A 21,330-nucleotide genomic window follows, 5' to 3' on the forward strand; every position below is an offset into this window, starting at 1 on the left:
GCGACCCCACGTGTACGGGAGGAGGCATGTGGTGGTCCGCAGCCCTCCGCGGATCAGCAGAGGGGGTCGGAGCAGCGACCGGGGCGGCTCGGAGGAGTGGGGTAATCGGCCGGGTACAACCGGGGAGGAAAAGGGGGAAAAATCCAGCTCGTCAAACACAGAGATGTATTTCTCCACGGAAAGAAAGGAAAACCCAACACTGGTGGGAAGAAATGAAACCGTTTCTGCGGTCCCAGCTGATGAACGACTGACGTTACTGCACCTCTCTCGTCCCACGACGAGTGAATCCTGAGAGAACCAAGAGGGAGTTCGACTTTACAGAGAGCTGAGGTGGAAAGCAGGCCCGAGTCGTCTTCACAGAACGGGGAGGATCAAACCGGCTCCGGCGATGACATAACTCATAGCAAGGTCAGCTTAAGTGTGGTAAATACAAATAAGCATGACCGAAAATAGAGGTGTTGAGTTAAAACAAGACGCCGCTTGACTCCCGACTGACAATAGTCAGTATTGTCTAATCGATTTTGTGGTTATAAGAAGAAGCATCACACACAAACACACAAGCTGTACAATACTAAATAGTTTTGATGAAAATCCAAATCTCAAACACCTGTATTTCAAATTCCACACTGGGCTCAAAACGAAGGGGTTATATTTGCCATGGGCTGTGTTGGTACAGCAAAGGGGTAGGGATCACCCAGCTGGGCTTGTGTATCTCTACTTGATAGCCCCCACCCCCACCCCCAACGCTTCTCCAGCTGTTCTTTGTCAATGGTATCGCCATGCACTCAGCCCCTGCAGCCTCTAGCCAGGTGTCCACCAACCAAGAGGCAGGCTGGGGGCGACCATTCAACACAGACAATGGAGAATGGTAATCTGCATGTGCACATTTCTGTGGCAAACAAAACGGCAAGAAATCACGACTCGGCACCGACGAGACGGATCAGAGCAACAACATCCTTCCCTGGGCGTTGGAAATCTAATCAGCAGTTAAGAAATGCAGATCGAAGGGGGGAAAAGGAGGCCCGCTTCAGCATCCTCCAACCTAACATTTCTAAAGCACCACATCTGGGACGATCACTCTTAATAACCCAAGTCTGGACAAAGCGGCAGCTGTGACTCAGTGTAACGTCACATTTAGTATCCCCAAATAATGTAGTTCCCTGACGCGCATGCGTTCAACCCGGGCTGGCCTCTTGTTACGTTCTTCACGTAGGGACATAAAATCAGCAACAGGTCGATGTATTTAATTGATTTTTGTGTCATATTGACTTAGATTATCGACAGGGTTTCATAAACCAAGTAGCGAACAGAAAGCTGAAGCGCCCCCCCCCCCTTCCCCTCAGCTGCAATTCGTCTGTTTTCGGTGCGCTACGTCAGTGTTTCTCAACCGGGGGTCCGCGGACCCCTAGTGGTCCGTGGTGTAATTGCAAGGGGTCCGTGAATATAAAATATCTTTAAAAAAAAGATCCTATGACATTTATAGAAATAGGATTATTTTACTCAAATGTGACTGAGACCTTTATCTACCTAAACTATAAAGGGTAACAGGACTTTTTTCTCTAATTACATCTGTTTCACAAGTGTAATTTGTTGTATTTTAATAAGAGATCTCGCTCCCGTTTGCATTGTTAAAAGTTACTGCATACAAATTCTGTTGTTACATATATCTGAAAGTTACTGAATACATATTCTGTTTTGTTACATATATCTGAAAGTTACTGAATACATATTCTGTTTTGTTACATCTATCTGAAAGTTACTGCATAAGAATTCTGTTTTGTTAACTATATCTAAGTTACAACTGAAAGCTCTTACTTTTGCCCCAAAGAGTGAATAAATGCTATAATGCAATTTAAAATGCAGTTTCTACTGTTTCTACAAATTGCAACCCCCCTCCCCCAAGATCAGGTGGAGGGGTCCTCAGGGTAGATCAAAAATACGCAGGGGGTCCAGGACCCCAGAAAGGTTGAGAACCACTGCCCTACGTTATGTTGATAACCTAAAGAAGAAAAAAAAACAAGACGTTTCCCATGAACCCACGGTGTCGCCGAGACCATGGGAAACTTGTTGTTTTGGGGATACACAATCTGTCCCCACACCCACGGCGTGTCGTGGTGGCTGCGGGACCGACCAGGCGGGTTTCGAAGACAGAGGTTAACCCTTGGGCACCGGCTGCACGCGCGGCCCTGTTTACACTTGGTTTTAAAGGCGCTTTGGGCGATCGGACCACAAGTGGACAGCGAGGCACGTCGCCGTTGACGCCCGTGTCCACCGCGCGCCTCCAAAAGCGCCCTGCTGGCCACTCGGGATCCGATTTCGTTACTCCGAAGGAGATTTTCTGTTGCTTCCTTGTCGGGGACGCATCGGGACGGATTGGCGTTTAACACCACAAACGATAGGCGGCCAAACGCGTCCCAGACCACCTCGCCCCACGGGTTTGAGTAACCCAGTGTTTCTCAACCCAGTCCTCAAGGACCCCCTATCCTGCATATTTTCTTTGCAACCCTGAATAGGTACCTGTTTGTAGTTATTCAACCAATCAGCAATGAATTTTGTCAGACGTTGCACACCTTGCATAATTAAGTGCTGCGAGATGATTGGTCGTGTAAGTACAAGCAGGGCTACCTATGCAGGGTTTCAATGAAAATCTGCAGGATAGGGGGTCCTTGAGGACTGGGTTGAGAAACACTGGAGTAACCCGTTCACAAAACGTTTCGGTGGTTGTTGTACGCCAGGGGCGAATCTAGGATCAGAGCTTTAGGGGTGCTGAGCACCCAGAGTGCTGGCCGGCCAGGCAACATAAATTGGGGGGTGGATCAAACCATTTTCGAAGCATGGGGGTGTGTGCTTGTATTTTTGTTGTTAAAATATTACGTTTAAACCATATACCGGATATGGTTTTGACATTTCTTCAGCTTATTAAACACGGACATGCAGCAAAAAAAAATAAAAAATCTCTTCAATTTTAGGGGTGCTGGGGTTCAATTTAGGTGTGCTGCAGCACCCCCCCCCTCGAAAATGGGCTCGTATGTAGCGCCGTCCACTCGTGATCCGATCGCAAAAAAACAAAACAAACGCATTTTAAAACCAAGTGTAAACGGGGTCTTCGTCCCGCACGTGCGACTGTGGGATAATGAGTGACAGGTGTCAGGCCCAATGACGGCTCGGCACTGCCGACACCTGGGCGAGGTCGGTTTCATTGTGTCGCGACACACGCTTTGAGAAAACCGTCCCACGTTTAATGTAAAACTAAACGGAGATCTTCTACCACGCCGCCGCCGCCGCCGCCGAGGGCGCTGCCGACGTCAGCGTCACTCACTCGTCGGAACAAAAGGAGAACTTGCACCAAATAAATACCCCCCCCCTCCCCTCCCGCCCCACAAGTAGGCTAAGCGGAATCAGAGATAAACGGCTCAGGAGACCCCCCCCCCGCCCATCTCTCTAGAATCACCCTATAACGGTACCCCCCCCCGGGGGGCTCCGGCGTGAACGTTACCGGCAGGCGGTTAAGGTGCGGGCACCACGTCACCAGCCGCTGGATTGAAACCGACCGGGCAAACCGGCAGGAAGTCAGCGGGCCGTACTAACAGCTGCGCTAAATGGGCTAATTAGCCGGCCGGAGCGCTCGCGGCTCGTTCCCCCCGGCGTGAGACGCGCGACTCGCGCACGCGACGACGACCGGGCACGGGGGATCAATCACAGCAACGTCGCTGTAATTAGCTGGAATGAATACTCACCAAAGTCTCCGAATATTGACGATGACTCCTTCCCCCCCGGTAGAGATTTGGTGATACCGGGTTTATAAACAAAAAACAAACAAAACAAAAACAAAAACAAAAACAAAGTTTTACAGCATCGCGCTTCTCTCGTCGCGGTCCTCCGAGGGCTGTTCTCGCCTCGGCTCGTCGTCTCGTCGAGGGGGGCGACTCGGCGGAGCGAAAGTTCCTCTCGGGCTTTATTTTAATCCAGCCTCGGCGTCTTCGGTCGGGCTGGGCGGGAGCTTCGTGACGGCTGATGTCTCATCGTGCCGTAGCGGATTTTGAAAAGCTGCTGATGGAGGAGGAAGGGGCGGTGACCAACTGACTCCTGCTGTCCGAAACGGCCCCGCCCGCTCAGGCCCCCTGCGGGCGGAGCCGGGCAACGTACAGGATGCGCCCAGTCCAGGGGGAAGCCGTTTGAAACAAGCGCGCTTGAAATGCTGATGTAAACTAGTAATATAGCTAGAGGGGCTAACGGGTCTGACTCTTTAGCCGAGCGGTTAGCGATGTCGCCTTGTGGCGCAGTACACCCCGTATCGAATCCCGCACCAAGCAAGAAAATAACCGGTTACAATAGGTACATGACGTATAATCTTATCCCCAGTCACCCCCCACACACACACCCTAGTAGCCCCATCCACAAACCGGGCTTCGAGTGAAACCAGGAACGTGCTGGAAATCGGGTTTAGGATTTAGAAAAGAAAGCCATTTAGAAACTGGTAGACCTCCACAGGTTATAAATCAACAAAAACAACAAGCAGAAGAGAATGGGGCAACCATTCTTTAGTCTGGCTGGAGATTCTTAAAGTATCCCAGGAAAGGTCCCCCACACCCTTTCACACGTGTCCTGGCAGTTACAGACTGAGCAGCGGATCTTCAGACAGCTTTTCTTTTTTTTTTAAACTTAAATTAAATCACTTAATGATGTGTTCTTTGTCTAACTGTATGGATAGTATTTCAAGGTAAGAAAATCAAGGGAGGTTGAATCAGCTCATGTGGACGCAACGTTTATTGACAGTAAAACGTGTCATCAATCATCTAATGCCCCTTTTCCACTACATGGCACCGGCTCAACTCGACTCGCCCCTTTTTTCGTTTTCCATTCCTGGACAGTACCGGCATTTTGGTAACTGTTACCACTTTTTCTGGTACCACCTTTGTCGAGGTTCCAAAAATAAAACAAACTGGAGCGGGTACCAAAATCACTGCAGACCTCTGATTGGTCAGAGAAACGCGCCACTGCGTCATTTTGCGTCATCAGTGCGCGCATGGGATATCCCCCGGCATTTTTAAAGGTAGAGGCTAGTTCCCATCATGCAGAGAACGGTCAACTGAGCATGCGCAAGTACTCGTTGCCTCCGTTGTTTGGGTAGGTTAGGGTTGGGGCGGGGTTAAAGTTAGCTAATCAGACGCAGAGTAGGGGCGGGTCTTCCTAGAATCCCAGCGCCTGGATGCTACGCGGGGCGTGTGGAGGCGTGGTAGAGGCATTTCGCGCATGCTCAGTTGACCCTTCTCTACTCCATTTCCGTTCTCCGCATCGATGGGAACTAGCCTCCACCCATTTTTAAATACTGAAGCGGTCCCAGCGGAGTTGCGTGATTTTTTTCGTACCCGTTTTCCGCAGCGTCGTTATTATTTTCCCCCCCTGGATTCCGGGAAGACCCGCCCCTTACTCTATCTCTGATTGGCTAACCCTATCCCTAACCCCAGCCTAACCCTAACCAACCTAACCAATGGAGGCAACGAGTACTAGCCAATCAGAGGCAGAGTTCCCGGAATGCGGGTGGGGAGGAAAAAAAGGGAGCGTGACGGAGGCGCGTTCTTGCGGAAAACGGGTACGGATTAAAATCAAGCAGCGGAGGTATCTTAAAAGCACATTTTGAAATTGAAAAAAATGGAGAGGAAAATCCACACCGGGGTCTGTACAGGAGGTACGGTAATGGGAAACGACACAGAAGCCAGCCGAGTTTTCAATCGAAATATAGGTTGCAACAACTATAAATGCATTGTTGTTGCTGCTTATTTTCCCCCAACAAGTGTCAAAATGCAGTGCAAAACAATTCAAGCATTGTTGTTGCCATATGTTTTTATTCAGTTCATGCAAATCAATATGCCATTTTGCTCTGAGGACCTCTGGCACCGTTTTACCTCCATAGTCGAGTCGAGTCGAGCCGGTACCATGTAGTGGGAAAGGGGCATCAAGTGACCTCTTCCAGTCTCAACTGACTGCAGGTACCTCCACCCTTATAAACAACACAGGGGCATAACGACCGAAAACAACGATCAGTTTCATATGCAAATATGGGCGTGACCATTAACTTGAGTGTGAATGGCCGTGTGTGTACTGTTCACAGAGGATTGGGGAATTTTTGCGATCACAGCATTGTAAGATGGTGGCAGATGTGCTCTTAGTCCCCCCCCCCCTCGGTTCAGGGATGGTCGTTCCCTCTTAACATAGATGGCCTCGACTCCCCGTTCAAACCAGCGTTCCTCCCTATCAAGGATGTGCACAGGTGCGAACTACGGGGGAGCTTGGCTCCCCTAAATAAGACATGAGCGCCCCTGAAAACATGATTTGTGATAACAAATGGGGGGGGGGGCCTCTAAAATATTGACAATATGCCATGCATGTCTGCTTTTCTGTGTCTTCATCATCACGAATCACGCGTGAAATGAGGCTATTATTGATGCGTGGTTCCTACTAATTCACTCGAAGCTTAGTCGCAAAATTTGGATTTACTAAAAAATCTGAGCCAGTCGAAGAGCAGCCAGAGCAACGCCCGGTGTGACAGCGCAGGACAAGCCGACAGAAGAGGCTGGAGGTGGGGGTAACAGCTCAGAGGAGGAAGAGGCCGATGATGATGCTAACCCCACCCGCCCCTCTGCCTCGCCTAACTGGAGTTGGGGGACGGAAGACTCGTAACACGTGGCTGTTCGTTAAGGGTGGAAGCTTGGCATGCACACTACGCAGAGGCACAGAACCCCTTCTTTCTGGAAAGGTCATTTGCATTGCTTTACATGCCTAACAAGATGGCGCCCGCAACATACAAACGCAGGTGACGTGCCTTCGCATCCCCTAAATATCAGATGGGCGGACATAAAGCGAGTAGGCCTGCATGCCTGCAGCTGTAAACGGTTCTTTGCGGCAGGAGTCACAGTCAGTCCTTTCTTCGAGGCACGCGCCCCCCGCCTCCGGTACAAAAAGTGAGCGCCCCCGAAAGCCATGGTATAGTTCGCATCCATTATCCAAGCCCCTTATCCCGCTCTGAGGGCCGCGGGGATGCTGGAGCCTATCCCGGCAGTCACGGGGACACACCCAAGGCCATCGCAGGGCCCACACACACACACTCACAGTTTAGAACGGTCGGTTCACCTGACCTACACGTCTTTGGACTGTGGGAGGAAACCCACGCAGACACGGGGAGAACATGCAAACTCCACACAGAGGACGACCGACCCCCAAGGTTGGACCACACCGGGGCTCGAACCCAGGACCTTCATGCCGTGAGGCATCCATGCTAACCACTGCGCCGCCCGGAGGGCTAAAGAAGCCGGTCTGCTGCACAAACCTCCCTCAGCCATGTCTAGATGGCAGCGGCTGTGCACCGGTCGAGGTTAGTCTCACAAACCTTGACCCATGTCCGCTGCACACTGATCAGCCAAAACATTAAAAGCACGGACGGGTAAGCGAATAACGTTGATTATCTCGCTACAGTGGCACCTGTCAAGGGGGGGGGGGGACATATTAGGCAGCGAGGGAACAGTCAGTTCTGGAAGATGATGTGTCGAGAGCAGGAAAAAGGGCCCGGCAAGAGTTCCTCCAGTGTTTGGTCGCAGCACTTCATTGCTTCATCTCTCCCTCCCTCTGCCTCTTCGCCTTTCTGCTGCATCTCAACAGGCACGCGCTTCCTGCCAGCCAATGGGACGGGGCCACGGGGGGGAGACACTGGGAGACGACGCATCCTGTTGTTTTCCGTCTCCACGGCAACGTGGGGACCAGGTGGGACTCGCGCGCTAGGGTAGAGACCCTTGAATAGGTCCTTAAGGGGGTTTAGTGGGCACTGCGCGATGGCTCGGGCCTGTGGGTTTCATGTGTAGGTGCAGCACGGGCGGAGGATCACGGATTCCCTCCGCTCTCGTCCTCTCTTGCAGGGTAGAGCTGGTGAAGGTGTGGTTTCTATTCTCAAGCACGGCTTGTTTTCTCTCCTTTTTTTAATGTTTGCAATTGCCGTCATTGACCTTCAGCACCGTATTAAATTCTGTTGTATTTTTTTTTACTCCAACCTACTTTTGGTGTTTTCCAGATGTTGAGCACTGCAGGACATCACGTCCCGTCTCGTGACTGCAGAGGTCAAATGCTCCACATTTGTCTTTATCATTTTGCCACACAATAGCAGTCTAAACAAGGCATCAGCATGCAATCTCAGCGGTGGACTTTAGTCAAGCAGAGAGAAACGTATCGAGGGTTTTGGTACAATAACGTTGGTACAGTTATGCTATTAGCTGTATGTTGAGTTGTCATCCATTACATTGTCTTCACATCAAGATGCTTCTTACTTTTCTTCTTCAATCCAAAGGTTCTGGAGAGTCCAGTGGGCTGACCACTGGCGCCCTCTATCTTTATCAATGGGTAAAGCAACGCAGGAGGGAAAGTGCACAGCCTACGGGGCCCTTCGCTGGGCACTGGCTTGGTCTGGCCAGCCCTCCTTTGCTGCCAGTGAACCGCATGACACCGATGAGGGAAAGTTTAGCATAACAGTTCTTTTGGAGAGTTGCAACTAACGCTGCACCGAAAGCACGACAGCAGCAAGGCGAGTCGGCGTTTCAAGGAGCAGACGCGTCCAATTTTTTGGACGCATTACATAAAACGCGTCTCATCTTCTCACTTCCTCCCCCACTTTTCCCTCCTAAACATGCTGTGGATTTATCTAACACTGACTTTTAACAGCCTCCAAACTGAAACTCACCCCCCCCATCTCCTCGTACTGTATGCACTTCTGTTTCCCTTCTTGAATTCAGAGTCACACAACTTTATTCATCCCAGAAGGGCAATTCAGCTCCACAGTCTACCCAGGCCACACACAAACTCACAGAACAGTGGCAATCACCGATCAGCGTGTCAAAGGCAACAGACACAGTACACGGCCAAGCGACGCACACTGGCGCCCTCGTGTGGCCTGGAAGCAGACGCACACGAAGACCAGGCGAAGGATACAAATTCATCCGAATTCAGAATTCCGATAAGCGGCTTGGATAATGGATGGATGGATGGATGGATGGATGGATGGATGGATGGATAATTTAAAAGAATAAATAAACCAATCAATCAATGAAGCATCCTAAGATGCACTGCACGTTACATCCCAATACAACATTCAGTGAACGTACAGGCCCACAAGCCATGTGAAAAACAGGCAAGGTAGAAACCCAGGGCTTTATTCTATTGTGGTTTAAAACAATATAAAGCAAATGACTACTCTCGGCATTTAACAGGCTGATAGCAGGAGGGGTGGAGGACCTAGCCATATGTTTTCCTACAGGGGGCGTTTTATAGCACCGGCCTGAGGGCATAACAGTGAATCCACTGGACAGGATGTGGTCAGATTGGCAAATGACTCGTTTTGCTTTCTGGGCCACACGTTTGTCCCAGAGGGAGCACAAGTCGCTCTGCTGGACTCCCACTACCTTGGAGCAGACCTTAACCATACCGTTTAGGCTATTCCTGCCCTTCACAGTCAGCCCGTTAAAGCAACAAGTAGAGGAAAAAGTTAAAAGACTTTCAATTACTGACTGGTAGAACATACACGAGATGGTGCCACAGACATTACAGGAGTTCAGCTTCCGCAGTGAGCCAATTCTTTGTTGCCCACGAATCTGTGTTCGCATCGGACTTGGAGTTGGGAGCCGAACACGGTTCCCAGGTTTGTTGTCGATGCTTTAATCGCCGAAACTCCCTACAGGAGCATCGAGGAGGTTGCGATGAGCCATCTGCTCACCAAGCTCAGGCCTTCTGAGGCATTCCTCTCAGTCTGCAGCCCTCTGACTCACCCTCTGTGTTATTGCACTACGCACAACACAGATGTCCTAATTTCCTGTTCTTTCAAAAGAATGTTTCGGGCAAACTGCCGCAAATGCAAATGCGAAGGCGCTTCATTTGTGTGCTCAGCAAGGGCACATGACATATGACATTCATGAAACGAATCACAGTCTGTCAAACTGACGTTTCTACATTGCAAGTGGTTCTTTGTTCCTGGTGTAGATGACTTCAAAAGTATTCTTTATATAACACGAGGATCGCCAGTTCGAATCCCCGTGTTACCTCCAGCTTGGTCGGGCGTCCCTGCGGTGACAATGGGCCGCGTCTGTGGGTGGGAAGCTGGATGTGGGTATATAAGACTAAGCTTACGCTGTTTTCCAATTCTGGGAAGATATCACAAATGACCTCTTCAGTAACCGCTTTGGAGGGGAATGAAGTAGAGGCGGCCAATGTGTACAGATACCTGGGTGTCCCGGTTGGTGACTCCCTCACTTTCAAGCCACGTGTGGAGAATCTTGTGAAAAAGCTGAGGCCGAAACTGGGTTTGTATTTTCGAAACAAGTTGTGTTTTTCTTTTGACCTGTGTTGGATTATGAAGCTCTTTTGTATATGGATGCTTCTGCTCAATATCTCCACGCGTTAGACACTGCCTACCATTGTTCTTGGGGATTTATTACTAATTGCAAATCATCGACACATCACTGTGAGTTGTGTGCTCGGGTGGGACGGCTTGCTCTGGCCACCCGAAGGTTCAGTCAGTGGTATACTTTCATATATAAGGCAATCCTCGGTCTACTGCCTTCCTCCATCTGTCACTTCATTGCACTGAGAAGTGCTGGCCCTTACTCCTTTCGTTGTCTGGACTATGTGTTGCTTTCTGTCCCACATGCCCGCACTGAACTGGGTAAAAAGGCTTGTGTTCATTCTGCACCTTTAACCTGGAATATGTTGCAGACTGACTGCAAACCTGCAGAGTTCATCTCCCTGAGCCGTTTCAAATCCATACTGAGAGTACTTGAAGCTGATTTCACAACATGTGCCTGTTTTTTATAATCTGCTTGTGATTTACTTTTTTTGTCTTTTGTTTGCGTTTTCAAATGTGTAATTTTGCAACTGGGCGATTTTGTAACTGTGCTGCCTATCTTGGCCAGGTTGAAGTAATACTTGGGGTAGTACTGGTAGAGGATCAATGACCACACTGGGTTATAGAACTCAGGTTTAATCGTGGCTCAGTAGGCAGACGTAATAACCATACATGGTAGTGGTGTAACCATAATAACAGTCCGGGTAGTACATAACACCCAGTGTAGTTCCAGTGGATATACATGGCGTTATATCACTACACAGGTCTCCCTTGAAGAAGAGGTTCGTAATCTCAACGGGATCCTCCTGGTTGAATAAAGGTTGAATAAAATAAAAATAAAAAATGTGTCCCGGTCGCTGCACTAGCGCCTCCTCTGCTCGGTCGGGGTGCCTGTTCAGGGGGGGGGACTGGGGTGGAATAGCACGATCCTCCCACGCGCTACACCCCCCCTGGTGAAACTGGTGAGGGCATCTTTGTAAGCAGAGAAGTGGAGGTTGTGGGCTTCTTGATGTACAGGGAGAGATGTTTTCTTGACGAGTCGTCCCAGTTGGCGGGCGGTCTGTTTCATTGTGCGGAGCTCAGGTGTGAACCAGGGTGCAGAGGTGTTGAAGGAGACTGTTTTTGTTTTGAGAGGGGCGAGTGTGTTGAGGGAGGCAGACAGAGCGGCATTGCGGTGATTGGTGAGATCATCAGGTGAGGTAGAGGCTGGTTCCAGGGGAAGAGCAGTGGACAGCAGATCGGAGAGTTGGAGGGGTCAGTAGATTTGGCATTGCGGAATGTTATTTCTCTGAGGAGGTGTGGCCGAGGAGTTGGGGATGGATGGATGTTGTGCACCGGTAGATTGACAGAGCAGACCAGGTCAAGGATGTGGCCTTTGACATGGGTGGGAAAAGTGACAGTCAACGCCAGGCGAGGCCGCCACCAGACCGCCCTCGGTGTTATCGGAACTGCTGGTCTGCATGGGCTAGCAGTTAGCTTAGCCTGCCCAGCTTTGTTTATGGGTGAGTGACTTTCTTTTGGTCGAACCAGTTCATAACCACTTACATAGGCAGGGGAAATGGCTGAGGGCGGAGTAAGGGGGTGAACAAGAGGGGAACCAGCACCTATGCTCTCCTACAGCATTACCAACATGGCAGCCCAGTCAGTCGTATTACTGGCAACAGCTCTTTTATTGCTCTTAGTTGTTCATGGTGCACAAAAGAACTTGTGCTTGTTCAGTAGTGCTCTTGAACAGTTTGACTTCACTCGCTTGCACGTTTAACTTTTCACATTAACCGACTGGGGTTAATACAGATCACAAACATGCTAAACTGGGATTAAATGCTGTGACTGGGAAAGTTCTGGTATTGTTACAAAGTGTCCTTTTAGTTTCTGCCCACTAACATCAGACTACCCCCAGATCTTCAGCACTGCATCAGCAATCAGGGTGCTGCTGACAGTGGAGTAGTGGGGAAATTTCAACCAAAAGAGGGCAGCAAGACTAAGCCTACGTTTAGACTGCCTGGTAAACATGACCCAATGTTTGGTTGTTTATTTATTTTGCTCACGTATGGCACAGATTGTATATATATATTATGATTGCGTAACCAACAAAAAGCACATGGAATCTGAGATTTTCAGATCCGAGTTTGATCACATTCAGATGTGGAATTACATCGGAATCTGATATCGGCACGGCACAGTTGGTGGCATGGTGGTGCAGTGGTTAGGGCTGTCTCCTCACAGAAAGAAGGTGCTGGGTTTGTCCAACATTGGGGGTCATCCCAGGTCATCCACTGTGTGGAGTTTGCATGTTCTCCCCGTGTCTGCGGTGGGGTTTCTCCGGGTGCTCCAGTTTCCCCCACCATCAAAAATACATGCATGTTAGGGTTAATACTCCTGTCCGTGCCTCTGACCGAGGCATGGCAAGATGAAGTGGAGTTGGTCCCCGGGTGCTGCACGGTGGCTGCCCACTGCCTGCCCACTGCCCCTAGCTACAGAGCTAGGATGGGTTAAATGCTCATCCACCATCACATAATATTAATTTTCACTGTTATGCAGACGACACCCAGCTTTATGTCCTGCTTACTGGTAATGACACACACAATCTTTCTCATGTTATGGCTTGTCTCTCCAACATTAAGTGCTGGATGTCACTGTCCAGGAGAACGAATGGCAGGCAGGATGACTGTCAGAACTGCCGGTCTGCATGGGCTAGCAGTTAGCTTAGCCTGCCCCACTTCCGCATCCTGTCAGACCACCCTTGATGTTTCCTCTTAGGGCGCAGCTCCAGGCAGGGCCGTGGTCCTTAGGGCCACAGGATGCAGCAAACCAAACTCCTTCAGTCAATCCAATGCCAGCTCTTCCAGCCAGACACTCTCGACAAACCTCCCCGCACTCCACATGACAACACTAAAAACACAGTCAACGCCAGGCGAGGCCGCCGCCAGACCGCCCTTGGTGTTATCGGAACTGCTGGTCTGCATGGGCTAGCAGTTAGCTTAGCCTGCCCCACTTCTGCATCCTGTCAGACCACCCTTGATGTTTCCTCTTAGGGCGCAGCTCCAGGCAGGGCCGTGGTCCTTTGGGCCACAGGATGCAGCAAACCAAACTCCTTCAGTCGATCCAATGCCAGCTCTTCCAGCCAGACACTGTCGACAAACCTCCCCGCACTCCACATGATAACACTAAAAACACAGTCAACGCCAGGCGAGGCCGCCGCCGGACCACCCTTGGTGTTATCGGAACTGCCGGTCTGCATGGGCTAGCAGTTAGCTTAGCCTGCCCCGCTTCCGCGTCCTGTCAGACTGCCATCGGTGTTACCTCTTCAGGCACCCTTCAGTGAAATAAGCTGGTTTAGTGTTGGATTGGAACGAATACCAGGCTACACAAACCTTCAGTGGACGAGACACATTGCCACAGATGAGTGTCAGACTGCATCTGTATGAATCCAACGGCCCGGGAGACTCCAGCGGTTCAGACAGAGGAGAGAACGTTAGGGTAGGGCCTTCACACATGGCTCTAGATACCACGGTCTAAACCAAATCATCATCTCTGGGTCTATCTATTGCGTTTTTATTGTGTTAGATTTTCCCGACAGGAGATTTCTGCAGATCCTGAAATGACAGAACGGCCTTCTCCCCTCCAAGGTGTGTTATGTTGGTAGTTACTTTTGTCTTCGTCTCCCATTTTACAGCAAATCTGACAGGCCTTTACATCGTACAGTACGTCTGCATCGTGATTTTATCATTTCAACACTGGAAAGTGGAACAGCAAAAAAATAAAGTGATAAAAGTTGTTTTCATCAAGTTTTATTGAGAACAGAGACAAGATGGCTGATATTTCCGTCTCGGTTGACAGGCACTTTGTAAACTTCTGCATTAGAAAACTGCCGTTTAGATATCAGACCTGGGCCGAGCAGCATTGGACGTCCTCCAGTTTGAGTACGGGAGGGGTAAGCAGTACCGTACGTTACACTACACAAGAAGGTTCATGCTGTCCCAGCAAAGTAACCCGAGACCCTGATTGATAAACCCCTCTATGATCATCTGTCCATCCGTCCACCATTCCCCCCCACTTACTCCCTCCCACAATCGCAGCCTTTCTTCTCCAGTTCACTTTAGGTGGAATCGAAACATCTCGCAGGTTGTGAAACCATCAGAGTGTGCTTAGTGCACACACACACCGTTCACGTTAATGGGAAATATGAATAATTTCATAGTTTCAAATTCACCTAGCACACGTATTTTTGAATGAGGATGTGCGTTAGGTGATGTGAAGATATGAAGAGTTGACATGTCACGATGAAGCCCATCCGACTGTGGGGAGAACATCCAACCTAAGGACTTAGATCAGGGATGGGCAGTCTTGTCCAGAAAGGGCCAGTGTGGGTGCAGGCATTTGTTCCCCAGCTCACTCTACAAATAAAGGTCCTTAACAAAGATCCTACTGATTAGTAGACTCAGGCGTGTAATTTCCTTCTGTAACAAAAGCCTATGTGATGCAATAAGACCCTGCAGTAGCTCAACCCAGAGAGCACCCGGATGTGGGCCACTTCAGGCAGTGATGCGGCACTGACGGCCTTCTGGCCCTGACGAAACGGATGTGAGCCTGAAGTGGCCCACATGTATAACAGCAAATATGGCCCAAATATGCCAAATCAAATGTGGGCCTTTTTTGGCAAAGATGCGGTGCTCTGGGCAACATGTGATCTGGATGTGACCCTGAAGTGGCCCCGTGTGGTAAATGGTGAATATGGCCCAAATATCACAAAACAAATATGGCCACCTTTGGCAAATATGTGGCACATGCGGCATTGCTACGGCTTGGTTCTGGCCCAGATCTGGCAAACAGGAGCGGACCGCCCAAGTGGCAACGTTCCACGAGGTATGTGGGCCGGATGAAAGTGTCGGGTGTGGGGCGGGTCCGGGCCACAGCGGTTTTGCTATCTGGGGAAGCCAGTTAAAACGAAAGCAGAGAACTGGAAGCATATGCTGTGTGGCCTCAGTGAAACAGCCCACCTACAACGTCTCAGTTTATCAGATCTAATTTTGAAAGACCAGTACAGACTAGAACTAGCATGGCCTTGGATTCCTGACTACGCCGCTGTAACAAAAAAAAACAAAAACGAGATTCACTGTGACCACAAGTGCCAGCAGGCCTTGGTGTGGTCCCACTCACTGTGTGTAAACGTGGTCTTTAAAAGTGATTCTTCGTTTTTTTTTAAACTAAATGGGGGAAAAAAAAATCACTCTAGTGACTGAAAAAAAGTTCAACGATGTGCAAAGTGAAAGCTGAGAGCAAAAGGCAACATGTTAAGTAGTACGTTTACAGTATATCTAAGTACAAACACTGTAAACCCAAAGCGGGGAGCCTTGAAACACGTTCACATTTTCTTCAAAGCCCGGGCGGTTTCCTCGATGGCCTCTCGGGGCTCGTTCGGCAGCGGGATCTTCAGGTCGGTGGGCTCCACGCCCCACACCTCCCTGGCGTAGTCTGCAATGGTCCGGTCGCTGGAGAACTTGCCTGAGGCGGCGATGTTCCTGATCACCGTCTTGGTCCATTCTGTCGGGTTCTTTTCGGAGAAACGATGAACAAATATTAGTTATGCAAAGGCCCAACATAAATTGACAAGGATAATAATAATAAATCAATAATAGTAATAATAATAATAATAATAACAGTAATCATAATAATAGTAGTAGTAATAATAATTGTAATAATATTAATAGTAATAATAATAACAGTAATCATAATAATAGTAATAATAATAATAGTAGTAGTAATAATAATAACAGTAATAATAATAATAATAATAGTAATAATAATAATAACAGTAATCATAATAATAGTAATAATAATAATAGTAGTAGTAATAATAATAATAATAATAGTAATAATAATAGTAGTAGTAATAATAATAATAATGATAATAGTAATGATAATAACAATAGTAGTAGTAGTAGTAATAATAATAATAATAATAGTAGTGATAATAATACTAATAGTAATAATACTAATAGTAATAATAATAACAGTAATAATAATAATAGTAATAATGATGATAATAGTAATAATAATAATAGTAATAATAATAATAATAGTAATAATAATAATAATAGTAATAATAATGATAATAGTAATAATAATAATAGTAGTAGTAATAATAGTAATAATAATAATAGTAGTAGTAGTAGTAGCAGTAATAGTAGTAATAATGATGTTAACACTTTAAAACAAGTCCATCAAAGACTTAAGTTGTTTTGGGGGGAGGATTTTCTCCCTTTTTCTCCCCAATTCTGAACCGTCCCGGTCTCTGCTCCACCCCCTCTGTAAATCCGGGGAGGGCTGCAGAGTACCACATGCCTCCTCCCATACATGTGGTGTTGCCAGCCGCTTCTTTTCACCTGACAGTGAGGAGTTTCACCAGGGGGACGTAGCATGTGGGAGGATCACGCTATTACCCCCCAGTTCCCCCTCCCCCTCGAACAGGCACCCCGACCGACCAGAGGAGGCGCTAGTGCAGCAGCCAGGACACACCCCCACATCCGGTTTCCCACCCGCAGACACGGCTAATTGTGTCTGTAGGGACGCCCGACCAAGCCGGAGGTAACACGGGGATTCGAACCGGCGATCCCCGTGTTGGTAGGCAACGGAATAGACCGCTGCACTACCCGGACCCCCCTAACTTTTCTTCCTTAAGCAAACTTAAGACACTGATATCCCCTGATATATTGGTATTTCCATGCAATCACGTCTTTGCACAATACGGGTATGATTCAGTTAGCTGAAGGGAAGGTTGCCACCTTAAACAACGGTAAAGGCTTTCCTGTGGTAGTCAGAACAATTCGGCACTCATTGAGTTCTCATGTTTAGCTTAAGGAAGAACAGTTAGGGGGGCCCGGGTAGCGTAGCGGTCTGTTCCGTTGCCTACCAACACGGGGCTCGCCGGTTCGAATCCCCATGTTACCTCCGGCTTGGTCGGGCGTCCCTACAGACACAATTGGCTGTGTCTGCGGGTGGAAAGCTGGATGTGGGTATGTGTCCTGGTCGCTGCACTAGCGCCTCCTCTGGTCGGTCGGGGCACCTGTTCGGGGGGGGGGTAGCGTGATCCTCCCACCCTGGTGAAACTCCTCACTGTCAGGTGAAAAGAAGCGGCTGGTGACTCCACATGTATGGGAGGAGGCACGTGGTAGTCTGCAGCCCTCCCCGGATCAGTAGAGGGGGTGGAGCAGAGACCAGGACGGTTCAGAAGAGTGGGGTGATTGGACGGGTACAACTCGAGGGGAGAATGGGGGAAAATCCCCCCCCCCCAAAAAAAACAAAAAAACAACCCCAAACCCACTAACACTGTTTGGCTCAGGGTTGGTTGTCTTACCTGATAAAGATTGCTGACTTTCTCTTGGCATTTCACGTAGTCCTCAAAGTCTGCAAACACTTTGAAACTAAAACAGAGAAGGGACACACACAGAGGGACACACACAGAGGGACGCACACAGAGGGACACACACAGAGGGACACACTCAGAGCTGCTGGAGAACAAACACTTAAGTGAGGCCGTCTTTACAAGAATACTGGCTGTTGACCAGCCAGTAAAACACACAATGGAAAAACTATTAAGCTAACAGCAGTTTTATGAGCTCCCTCTGTCTCTGTGTCTGTGTCTCTCTCACTGTCTCTCGCTCTCTCTCTCTCTTGTTCTCCTTCTCTCTCTCTCTCTCTCTCTCTCTCTCTCTCTGTCTCTGTGTGTGTGTGTGTCTCTCTCTCTCTCTCTCTCTCTCTCTCTCTCTCTCTCTGTGTCTCTGTCTCTGAGCAGAAGTATGAGTGAGTGGACGGAGTAGCAGAAGTGTGAGTGAGTGGACGGAGTAGCAGAAGTGTGAGTGAGGGGACGGAGTAGCAGAAGTGTGAGTGAGGGGACGGAGTAGCAGAAGTGTGAGTGAGGGGACGGAGTAGCAGAAGTGTGAGTGAGTGGACGGAGTAGCAGAAGTGTGAGTGAGGGGACGGAGTAGCAGAAGTGTGAGTGAGGGGACGGAGTAGCAGAAGTGTGAGTGAGGGGACGGAGTAGCAGAAGTGTGAGTGAGGGGACGGAGTAGCAGAAGTGTGAGTGAGGGGACGGAGTAGCAGAAGTGTGAGTGAGGGGACGGAGTAGCAGAAGTGTGAGTGAGGGGACGGAGTAGCAGAAGTGTGAGTGAGTGGACGGAGTAGCAGAAGTGTGAGTGAGGGGACGGAGTATGGACGGAGTAGAAGAAGTGTGAGCGAGGGGACGGAGTAGCAGAAGTGTGAGTGAGTGGACGGAGTATGGACGGAGTAGAAGAAGTGTGAGCGAGGGGACGGAGTAGCAGAAGTGTGAGTGAGTGGACGGAGTAGAAGAAGTGTGAGCGAGGGGACGGAGTAGCAGAAGTGTGAGTGAGTGGACGGAGTAGAAGAAGTGTGAGTGAGGGGACGGAGTAGAAGAAGTGTGAGCGAGGGGACGGAGTAGCAGAAGTGTGAGTGAGGGGACGGAGTAGCAGAAGTGTGAGCGAGGGGACGGAGTAGAAGAAGTGTGAGCGAGGGGACGGAGTAGCAGAAGTGTGAGTGAGGGGACGGAGTAGCAGAAGTGTGAGTGAGGGGACGGAGTAGCAGAAGTGTGAGTGAGGGGACGGAGTAGCAGAAGTGTGAGTGAGTGGACGGAGTAGCAGAAGTGTGAGTGAGGGGACGGAGTAGCAGAAGTGTGAGTGAGGGGACGGAGTAGCAGAAGTGTGAGTGAGGGGACGGAGTAGCAGAAGTGTGAGTGAGGGGACGGAGTAGCAGAAGTGTGAGTGAGGGGACGGAGTAGCAGAAGTGTGAGTGAGGGGACGGAGTAGCAGAAGTGTGAGTGAGTGGACGGAGTAGCAGAAGTGTGAGTGAGGGGACGGAGTATGGACGGAGTAGAAGAAGTGTGAGCGAGGGGACGGAGTAGCAGAAGTGTGAGTGAGTGGACGGAGTATGGACGGAGTAGAAGAAGTGTGAGCGAGGGGACGGAGTAGCAGAAGTGTGAGTGAGTGGACGGAGTAGAAGAAGTGTGAGCGAGGGGACGGAGTAGCAGAAGTGTGAGTGAGTGGACGGAGTAGAAGAAGTGTGAGTGAGGGGACGGAGTAGAAGAAGTGTGAGCGAGGGGACGGAGTAGCAGAAGTGTGAGTGAGTGGACGGAGTATGGACAGAGTAGAAGAAGTGTGAGCGAGGGGACGGAGTAGCAGAAGTGTGAGTGAGGGGACGGAGTAGCAGAAGTGTGAGTGAGGGGACGGAGTAGCAGAAGTGTGAGTGAGTGGACGGAGTAGCAGAAGTGTGAGTGAGTGGACGGAGTATGGACGGAGTAGAAGAAGTGTGAGCGAGGGGACGGAGTAGCATAAGTGTGAGTGAGGGGACGGAGTATGGACGGAGTAGAAGAAGTGTGAGTGAGGGGACGGAGTAGCAGAAGTGTGAGTGAGGGGACGGAGTAGCAGAAGTGTGAGTGAGGGGACGGAGTAGTAGAAGTGTGAGTGAGGGGACGGAGTAGCAGAAGTGTGAGTGAGGGGACGGAGTAGCAGAAGTGTGAGTGAGGGGACGGAGTAGCAGAAGTGTGAGTGAGGGGACGGAGTAGCAGAAGTGTGAGTGAAGGGATGGAGTAGCAGAAGTGTGAGTGAGGGGACGGCGTAGCAGAAGTGTGAGTGAGTGGACGGAGTAGCAGAAGTGTGAGTGAAGGGATGGAGTAGCAGAAGTGTGAGTGAGGGGACGGCGTAGCAGAAGTGTGAGTAAGTGGACGGAGTAGCAGAAGTGCGAGTGAGTGGACGGAGTAGCAGAAGTGTGAGTGAGGGGACGGAGTAGCAGAAGTGTGAGTGAGTGGACAGAGTATGGACAGAGTAGAAGAAGTGTGAGCGAGGGGACGGAGTAGCAGAAGTGTGAGTGAGGGGACGGAGTAGCAGAAGTGTGAGTGAGGGGACGGAGTAGCAGAAGTGTGAGTGAGTGGACGGAGTAGCAGAAGTGTGAGTGAGTGGATGGAGTATGGACGGAGTAGAAGAAGTGTGAGCGAGGGGACGGAGTAGCATAAGTGTGAGTGAGTGGACGGAGTATGGACGGAGTAGAAGAAGTGTGAGCGAGGGGACGGAGTAGCAGAAGTGTGAGTGAGGGGACGGAGTATGGACGGAGTAGAAGAAGTGTGAGTGAGGGGACGGAGTAGCAGAAGTGTGAGTGAGGGGACGGAGTAGCAGAAGTGTGAGTGAGGGGACGGAGTAGTAGAAGTGTGAGTGAGGGGACGGAGTAGCAGAAGTGTGAGTGAGGGGACGGAGTATGGACGGAGTAGAAGAAGTGTGAGTGAGGGGACGGAGTAGCAGAAGTGTGAGTGAGGGGACGGAGTAGCAGAAGTGTGAGTGAGGGGACGGAGTAGCAGAAGTGTGAGTGAGTGGACGGAGTAGCAGAAGTGTGAGTGAGTGGACGGAGTATGGACGGAGTAGAAGAAGTGTGAGCGAGGGGACGGAGTAGCATAAGTGTGAGTGAGTGGACGGAGTATGGACGGAGTAGAAGAAGTGTGAGCGAGGGGACGGAGTAGCAGAAGTGTGAGTGAGGGGACGGAGTATGGACGGAGTAGCAGAAGTGTGAGTGAGGGGACGGAGTAGCAGAAGTGTGAGTGAGGGGACGGAGTAGCAGAAGTGTGAGTGAGGGGACGGAGTAGCAGAAGTGTGAGTGAGGGGACGGAGTAGCAGAAGTGTGAGTGAGGGGACGGAGTAGCAGAAGTGTGAGTGAAGGGATGGAGTAGCAGAAGTGTGAGTGAGGGGACGGCGTAGCAGAAGTGTGAGTGAGTGGACGGAGTAGCAGAAGTGTGAGTGAAGGGATGGAGTAGCAGAAGTGTGAGTGAGGGGACGGCGTAGCAGAAGTGTGAGTAAGTGGACGGAGTAGCAGAAGTGCGAGTGAGTGGACGGAGTAGCAGAAGTGTGAGTGAGGGGACGGAGTAGCAGAAGTGTAAGTGAGTGGACAGAGTA

The 21,330-nt window shown here is 49.9% G+C and overlaps 2 protein-coding genes across 6 annotated transcripts in view; both read right to left on the minus strand.

The window, feature by feature from the left end:
* Nucleotides 1-3,999, minus strand: part of nin (ninein (GSK3B interacting protein)) — a 52,641-nt gene extending 48,642 nt beyond the window's left edge. For 3 of the 5 annotated variants that reach the window (XM_056295951.1, XM_056295952.1, XM_056295954.1), the window contains exon 1: nt 3,738-3,827. The gene's annotated coding sequence lies outside the window, so the exon portion shown is untranslated. Of the gene's footprint in view, nt 1-3,737 lie in introns of all 5 variants that reach the window. The other 2 variants (XM_056295953.1, XM_056295950.1) reach the window with 2 other exon arrangements.
* A 10,154-nt stretch (nt 4,000-14,153) lies between these two features.
* The window catches only part of pygl (phosphorylase, glycogen, liver), a 40,100-nt gene continuing 32,923 nt past the window's right edge, over nt 14,154-21,330 (minus strand). Inside the window, exons 19-20 of the mRNA XM_056296510.1 lie at nt 17,736-17,802; nt 14,154-15,932 (exon numbers count right to left, since the gene is read on the minus strand). Of these exons, the coding sequence (XP_056152485.1) occupies nt 15,744-15,932; nt 17,736-17,802 (256 nt within the window). The 3' untranslated portion in view covers nt 14,154-15,743. The remainder of the gene's footprint in view (nt 15,933-17,735; nt 17,803-21,330) is intronic.

Source organism: Lampris incognitus, chromosome 16 (genome assembly GCF_029633865.1).
Source record: "Lampris incognitus isolate fLamInc1 chromosome 16, fLamInc1.hap2, whole genome shotgun sequence".
Classification (NCBI taxonomy): Eukaryota; Metazoa; Chordata; class Actinopteri; order Lampriformes; family Lampridae; genus Lampris; species Lampris incognitus.